At 50.4% G+C, this 7747-nt stretch overlaps 1 protein-coding gene across 11 annotated transcripts in view; it reads left to right on the top strand.

The window, feature by feature from the left end:
* The window catches only part of LOC120600862 (leucine-rich repeat flightless-interacting protein 2-like), a 73138-nt gene that overhangs the window by 31022 nt on the left and 34369 nt on the right, over nt 1-7747 (top strand). For 5 of the 11 annotated variants that reach the window (XM_039860475.1, XM_039860482.1, XM_039860491.1 and 2 more), the window contains 4 exons: nt 1483-1542; nt 3790-3852; nt 6291-6368; nt 7687-7731. The exons of the other annotated variants lie outside the window; for them this stretch is intronic. In XM_039860475.1, the coding sequence (XP_039716409.1) occupies nt 1483-1542; nt 3790-3852; nt 6291-6368; nt 7687-7731 (246 nt within the window). The remainder of the gene's footprint in view (nt 1-1482; nt 1543-3789; nt 3853-6290; nt 6369-7686; nt 7732-7747) is intronic. 11 annotated transcript variants of the gene reach the window in all.

Here is a 7747-nt window from a genome sequence, read left to right on the forward strand (position 1 = left end):
CCTGTAGGTTGGGGAACACGGTCCAGGAATGTATTTCCCACGGGAGAGTTCCATTCCCGCAGAAGGGGGTGCTGTTCCCCAAGGCCTTCCACATACGAGTTGTTCCTGAGTTTTTCGTGGCAGGCCAGGAGAGAAAGGGTAACAGATGACAGGTGTTCCCTCTCCCAGCCTGTACCCACCCTCTGCTCCATGCCGCCCGTCAGGCTGGAGAATGAGTCCAAGTAGACAGCAGGCTGTGCTTGATAAGCTGCCGTGGGAATCGGAGGGTTTATATTGTGAAACTTATATTTATATATGTGAAATTTGTATTTCGCAATCCGGAGGGATTGTGAAATTGTGACACATCTTTATTCCTCATTTATTAGTAAAGTAAAAGTCATCTAATATTGATTGATGTTAGCCTTATTATATTTTTTCCAGAAACTAGTTTTCAAACAGATATCGAGAGACTATAGCTGAGTCTGAAATATACAAACAGGTCCTTAACAGGTGTTTCCATGTCAAATCTTGTCAATCAAGAATTCCTGCCGGTCTCCAGAGGTTTTCTGGCTGTTAAGTTTGTTTCAAAAATGTTTTAATGTCCCTTGTAGAGTTTTGAAATTGAATGCCGAGAGATTTCGACATACTCTTGTTTAACTTAGAAACTTCAAGCTGGTTTGTTTTTTGAGGTGTAGTGAATATATACTTTCACAGTCCAGATGTCATGCACCTGGATTTATAATCTGTCTGGAAATTCATGAATTCCACATTGATGTTATGGGTGCCAAACAGTCCCCCCACCCCATTTAATCCTCACGATGGCCTTGCCCATGTCACAGCCGAGGAAGTGGGGGTTCCAGTGGATGAAGTGACTTGTTCCAGGTCGCATCTGGACTCCCGTCCAGGAGCCCTGGCATCGCCCATCTTTACCGGTCGTGGGGACTGCCCCTCCTCCTTCCATCACGAGAGCTGGTTTTGCCATTGTCACTTGACAGCTCTTTCTTAATCAGCAGGAATTTCCTTAGAGATGAATGAGGACCGTGCTTGGGGTCCAGGGAGCTCGGGCTGGGAGCGGAGAGACGGGCATCCACCGAGCTTGCTCCTTCTCGGAGGACAGATTATGAAATTGTGAACCAGGCCCTCAGAGTTCATTTTGAAAAATAAAGTAGGAAGACTAGATGAACGAACCACAAGCATAGAGGATTACCTCCCACTGTTCTTCCAGGATGAACTTTTACATTTAATTATCGACTGAATAGAAGCTCTTTCTGCATCTTCTGAATGCAATGCTAGGCTAACTGGTGACTTCGCCCTGGGTTGTGGTGAGCCATGGGCATGCACGAGGCATTTGAGGGGCGGGCTAGGAGTTCTGCTGTCCTGGGCTGGCATTCATCCGCTCCACTAAGAAAGCTCAGTGTGTGCCTGGCTGATTCTTCCTTGCTGTTCTGTACCTGTGTCTTGCTTTGTATGCTGATGTCGGTTTTCCTTTTTTCATTGAAACAGACAAATGGTTATGATGGAGGGTTATATGGATCACAGTCCCTGAGCAGAAGATCTGGCAGGGTTAGTATAGTACATTTGCATGGCTAAATTCAAACGGGTTGCTGCGAAGCTTTTTAAAAATATCGCTTAATTTAGTGTCTTTATTTTTCTTTTTTTCTATTATAGTGGGGCTTTTTTTTTTCTCCTAGTGCATGATAGAATAAAGCTACTGTTTCTCAACTAGTAAACATCCTTAGAATGTTAGCGTAAGATATCCACATTGAGAAGAATCTCTAAAGAGATCTAGCGCTAAAGATGAGCCCTTTCGTTACTTCGTTGCCGTGGGTACAGTGTGCGACGTGTGTGTTAAGTGGGTTCCGCTTTCACACCTGCTTAAATTCACAGTCTTCCACATCTCTCGTTTGTCATTTTTAGGACACAGTCTAGAGCCCGCGCTTTCCTGAACATTCGTGTCAGAATGCTCCAGGTTCAGGGGTGGGAGGCAGAAGAGGGAGAGAGAGGAAGGACAGGACCAGCCAGCCGAGGAGCGTTGGGGAGAGCGGGGTAGGCCCACAGGTTTGTCAAGGAGGCGTTTGGGGGTTTCAGAAGGTTAAACTGGAGACATTTAATTTAAGTTTCACGACCTGCTGCAGATACTGTCACAGATCTTCCTGTACTTATGTTTGCTTCCTTTTTTCTTACAGTAATTTTCTTAGCTGTGCAAAATAGTATTTCTTTGAATTTATCTTAATTATATTACATTAAGATACACTTATATATATATATATATATATACACATATATATATACACTTAAGATATATTTTCAGGTTTCAAAAGAGTAACTCATCCCCACCTGATCTTTCTGAAACTGGCCGGTCAGGGTTTCACCCCTGTCCCTGTTAAGGAAGGCAGACACTTCTGCTTCACATAAGCCTTCCTCATTCCAGGCTGAAAAAGCCTCTCTGTGTGAGGCCCTGTCTTCCTCCGTGTTGCTCTTGGCCTTGACTTCCTTTGGACTTTCTCCAGTTCTGTTACGTATTTAAGTTTTTGTCCACTCTGGGGACAGAAGCAAGCGGCACACCGTTGCGTCTTGCAGTCCGGGTCGTGCTGGCATTCTGGGAAAGAGCCGCGGTGTTCTCCGACAGCCCCAGACCGCTTGCCAGGGTTCTAGTGACTAGTTTGCAACGTTTCACCCTAATTGTTTCTCTGTAATGGATCAGTATTACAGTATTATAGTTTATAATAAGTATTATAGTTTAGAGCTGGAAGTTACTGCAGGAGTTATTTAGTACCGCTTCTGCCCAGAATTACATTCTTCTCTAGAACATTCCAAACACGTAGCTGTCAGCATTTTGTTACAGTGCAAGATGACGTCAACCTCTAGGTCCTACAGATAGCCGTGTATTTTCATCTGGTTTTTACGTTAAAACGGTATAAGTGCGCTTATGATTTAGTTAAAACTTAATACCTCTAGCAAGCGAAAGAACTAAAACTGTTGACCACAGTGAAATCGATGTGAAATTGACTTAAGTAATCAAGAAAGTTAACGGCCGCAGAACCAAATAACCTCCATCTAACGCGGCAGCATGTAGGGGAAGATCCTGGAGCAGAGAACCCCAGGGACGGTGTGTGGATGGGCTCAGGGAAGAGGTCGGACGGCCACGCCGGTCACGAGAAGGGGCGAAGTCACCGGGCTGACACTGGGGACTCACTCGGTCCCCAAAGGGGGACTGCTCGACTGATCGCCACGTCAGGCCATCACTCGTCATGTTCACGCAGTCACCTCCCCATCCAGTTTCTCGGCTCTGATCGTTTCAGAGTATATTTCCAAGAGCCCGAGAGGCCGTAAAGATGGCTGCAGGATGTTTGCGTTCTGTGGAGAATGGCTGTCGGCGGGGAGGGGGTGACCCAGGCTCCTCTCGCCTCCCTGCCCTTAAGGAAGATGGGAGATTTTGCCACGATGGAGTTGGAGTTCGCTAAGAGGGCCTGGGATACTGAAAGTCCAAACAAGGAGGTTATAGACGGTCCGTCACGAGGGTTAGTACGTAATTACAAATAATACGAGAGATGGGAAAACTGAAAAGTACTAACAATCGTTAAGCCGCATGACATCACTGAGCCGTAAACCCTGGCATGTGAACCAGAGCTGAGAACCTCTAGATGTTGAGAATATCTGCTGTGGCAGAAGCTCTCGATTCTTCGGCATTCCTGGATAAGTGATGCTTGTTTAATTGTGTAACTTTGCATTTGCCTTTGACCGGGACAGGTGGTGTTTTGGGGGCAGTGAGGAGCGTTCATCATTTATTATGTCTTCTTTGATGCCCAGAATTCCAGCTGCAGCGGTGATGGCAGACCCTCTACTTTGTGCTCATCCAGGGAGGAGAAGTCGGTTGGTTTCCGTTTAAATCGTTCCCGGGCTGCGCTCAGAAAGCACGCGTTTAGTAGCATGCAAGCTCGTGTGTGCGGATGCGGCTCTCCCTTCGCTTTTGACACCTAGTTCACCAATTTTCTGCGTATTGGCCGTGAATAGCTAATTTCAGGCTTCCCCCCACTCTCTCGCATTTGAAGTCACGTTCAGATGTTTGAGGAATTGTGGGAATTCAGCTGGGTACAATGGAAGGAAGTATTGATGTGGATTTGTACTTAGAATTAATCAAAAGGAAGAAAAAGGAAGAAAGCCTCGAAGGCCATTTTTTAAGAGTCCCTGAAAACAGAATCACTTCGTAGAGTACATGCAACGTGGGGACAATGTCTCAGGGAGGGACTGGACTCAGAATGTAAACCAAATCCACATCCACTCGTTTGTCTACACGGCAGAGTTCCTTCGCACACTTTAAGGGCATACATCTATTCTGATAGGCGAACATTTCTAAATTATTTGAAGAGTCCTAACCCGTAAGTCTCATTTGTCCTCAGCGAGGTTCAGGTTCATGCAGCGAACACAGCGAGCTCGTTTCAGAAGGAGGATCCCAGAAGTGAGACAGGCACTCCAGACGCAGTTGCTTCTAGAACAAGAGGGCAGGCTCGTCTGCCAGAAACACTGGTGTGGCAGGAGGTAGGGAGACAGGGAGAAACTCATTTTGTCAGTCACGGCTGAGGGTGTGAACTCAATCTTAAGGTATAACTGGGGAATAAATGGAGGCTAGCCAGGTGGAGCCACAGGAGTCCGTGTCCTCGCCTCTGCCATGCCTGGTCCCCTCCTATTCCTGCTCCTGAGTCTGGGATGGTGGGTAGCGGGGAATCCGGACATCGCTGGCGGCCCCATCACCATCTTCAGCTTGCTTGCCCACCGCTGCCCTCCAGCGCCCTGTAAGAATAACACTCCAGCCCTCACTCTTGGCTTGTGGCCCCTCTTCCCCCAGTAGGTGAGTTTGGACAGAATATGAGATCAGCTAAAACCCCAGAGTCTTGGTGGGTTTTAATACCTTGAATTTGGGAGCACTGTGTATATTCTTTGCATTCAAGGGAGGTTTTGCAGAGAGCACTTTGTCCTTCAGAAAGCTTCTTGCTCCTCAGTGTCCAAGTGGAGACGCCCACTCTCACGTGGAAGGTGGCGACAGGGATCTAATGCCCAGAAGTGGGTTATTCACCGGAATTTAGCATGTACCCCACTGCCTTAAACCCCTTTCAGAGAAATAACCCACATCCAAAGTGTTAAAGTCAAAACTAGAGCCGACCTATTCAAAACCTAAAACTCGTCAGAACTTCCCCGAGGCCACGCGTCCCCACCTCCGACGCCCACTCCGACGCCCGCGTCTCGTTCCCCTCATCCACCCTCGGAGTCTTCCCAGTAAGCACTGACTGCAGATCGGGCGTGTGTTCCCGCTGGCTTAAGTTTATTAAAATGGAGCGATGGGAAGGTCTCCAGGTAGCACAGAGCACTGAAGCCTCTTCTAAACAACTCCTCCGACCTTTTAGACTTGCCAGAAGCAAACCCCAGACTTGACGGCCCGGCATCGGGAGGTGGCTGTGGGCGCTTTCTCCCACACGGCGACGTGGTCCTCCGCGCGTCCGTCCTCCCAGCCCCTCGAACCAGTTTCAGTATTTGTGTTCAGTGTTAAAAACTTTCTCCCTGTCCACCCCAGAATTCCACTTGCCTGCCCCTCAGGTCACGTAAGTGTGTCTTATTCAAGGCACAGGAACGATGGACACAAGTTAGGGGACCTTGAAGGGATAGTGAGATATCTTCAGGTGCCTCCCAGTTACTCGAATGGACCGCCTTCCCCAGCAAGGCCTGCCCGTTCTTACCTGGTGCGTAGAATACTGCGGCTTAGATGTCCAAGGCAACTGGCCTCCTCCCCAAGTGTCCTTTACCTTGGGTGAAACGTTTTACCTGGGGAAACGGTTAATTTATAGAGTAGTGTTCCCCAGACGTGTTGTGCAGACTGTTGGTCTCAGAGTCATAGGGCCGCCTGTGTCGCGCCTGCCCCGAATCCCAGACACGGGCTTCGTGTGAGTGCCCGGCCAAGGGGGCCGTCCCCAGGACACGTGCTGCTACGTAAGGTGGAGGTATCTCTGCGAATTCTCGCTTGGAGCTTTTCCCGCCAAACTTTAAAAACTAGAACTCACGTCACGACGACCTCCCAAACTCCCGAGTAAAATTAGTGAACTCGTCTTGGCCCGGGTGTAGACTCGGGCCCCAGCGCGGCCCCGCGTGCCGGCCGTGTGGGCGGAGCCGTGGTGATCGCCTTCTGTCCTCCTCTCCCGTGAGTGCGTGCACGTTACCCAGTTTGTCGTGAAGGGTGCTTCTGTGTGAGTTTGCCCCACGCTGCACCCCGAGACGAGGGGAGCCCGTCTCCCCCCACCCACCACATTCTCTCGTTACAGAGACTCTCCTGCTGCGACCTCGGCCTTCCCCGAGGCGGCCGTGCTCCCAAAGCCCCGTCGGCCCAGGATGGAAGCCGGGTCTGTCCTTCTCCTTGTCCTGTCCCTGCCCCCTCCTCCTCCGTCCCTCTGCGTGTCATTTCCATTACTAACAGGTGTGGACACTTCAACCTCTCCAAAGTCCACGGGGCAGAGCCCAGCAGGTGTTTTAATGGGCTCGACTAACTTGGTGAGACTTTTCTCAACCTTTTAAAATATTATCAGAAACCATTTAGGGCCTTATATAGAAAAAGGGAACTTAGGGAAAAGGAGGCTCTGACGAATGGCTATTTTCAAAAGCTCAAGTCCAAAAAACTGGTCTCTTGGGTTCCTCCTCCTTTTCCAGCAATTGTTCCCCGTTTGGGATTTCGTCTGTTTTTTAAAGATATTTTTCTCCTGCAAATGTGTCCAGGAAGCAATTTGGAAGGCTTTTTGTCCATATCTGGACTCCTGTGCGTTGGAGAAGTGGCGGAGACAGCGCTGTTTCTTAGGCCGCTGCCCTCCCACTTCCTGTTTTCAGGAGGCCGCAGGGAGCCGGGGCCCTGGCCCCGTTAGTGGCAGGGACGCGAGTGTCCTACCAGGAAGCAGTGCCTGAGCTCCCAGTGGGGATCGCCTTGTGGAGGTCGAACGGTCACCTCCCCGCACCGTCCCCTGTCCCCTCCCTCGTGTTGCTGAGTGATTCCTCCGGGGCATGCACATCCCAGGACTGGCCGGTGGCCCCCGTGCGGGGGCGGTGGCCTTCTGTGGCCTCTGCTGTGAGTGAGTCATGCCACCGCCTCCACTGAGGAGCACAGTCTGTGGCCACACTAGGCTTTGTGTCCCCGCACGGGGCTCCGGGTGTGGCCCCCTTTGCAGGGCGGTGCCAGCCCCGGCCGCTGAGGCAGGCCGACCGGTCCGAGGGTGTCGTGAAGGCTGACGCTGGCATCCCCTGACGGAACTAAACACACTGCTCCTGCTCCCTGTCCGTGTGCGGGGAACTCATGGACCGACTGCCACGCTCCGCGCTCCGCCAGCCTGGCTGCGCCTGCGAGCTGCGGGCCCGGCTGCCCGGGCGGGTGGCGCTGGCCTTGCTGTCACGTTCTGCCTCATTCCCTCACCCTTTTTTCCAGGAATGGCTGAAAAGAAATGACCAGATAATAGTCATATTTCAAAGAAGTTTGCTGTTTTAAAGTTTGAAGTTATCTCATGTTTACCTTTATTGTGAATCTGCGTTTGCATCTGTCAGATTTGCTGAAAACGCGGTGCCCACGTCGGCTTTTTGCCTTCTAACTGTTGGCCAGTACTTCGGTCGCGACTAACCGAAAGCACGGTCACCTGGTCACTATGACTCTAAATCCTGCCATTTGCTTTCATCCTCCAGCCCTCCTACCTGTACAGCTCTGCCCGGCCGGACGGGAGTGACCGGGTGCGTGTGCTTCCCC

This window comes from Pteropus medius, unplaced genomic scaffold (assembly GCF_902729225.1).
Source record: "Pteropus medius unplaced genomic scaffold, Ma_sr-lr_union100, whole genome shotgun sequence".
Taxonomy (NCBI): domain Eukaryota; kingdom Metazoa; phylum Chordata; class Mammalia; order Chiroptera; family Pteropodidae; genus Pteropus; species Pteropus medius.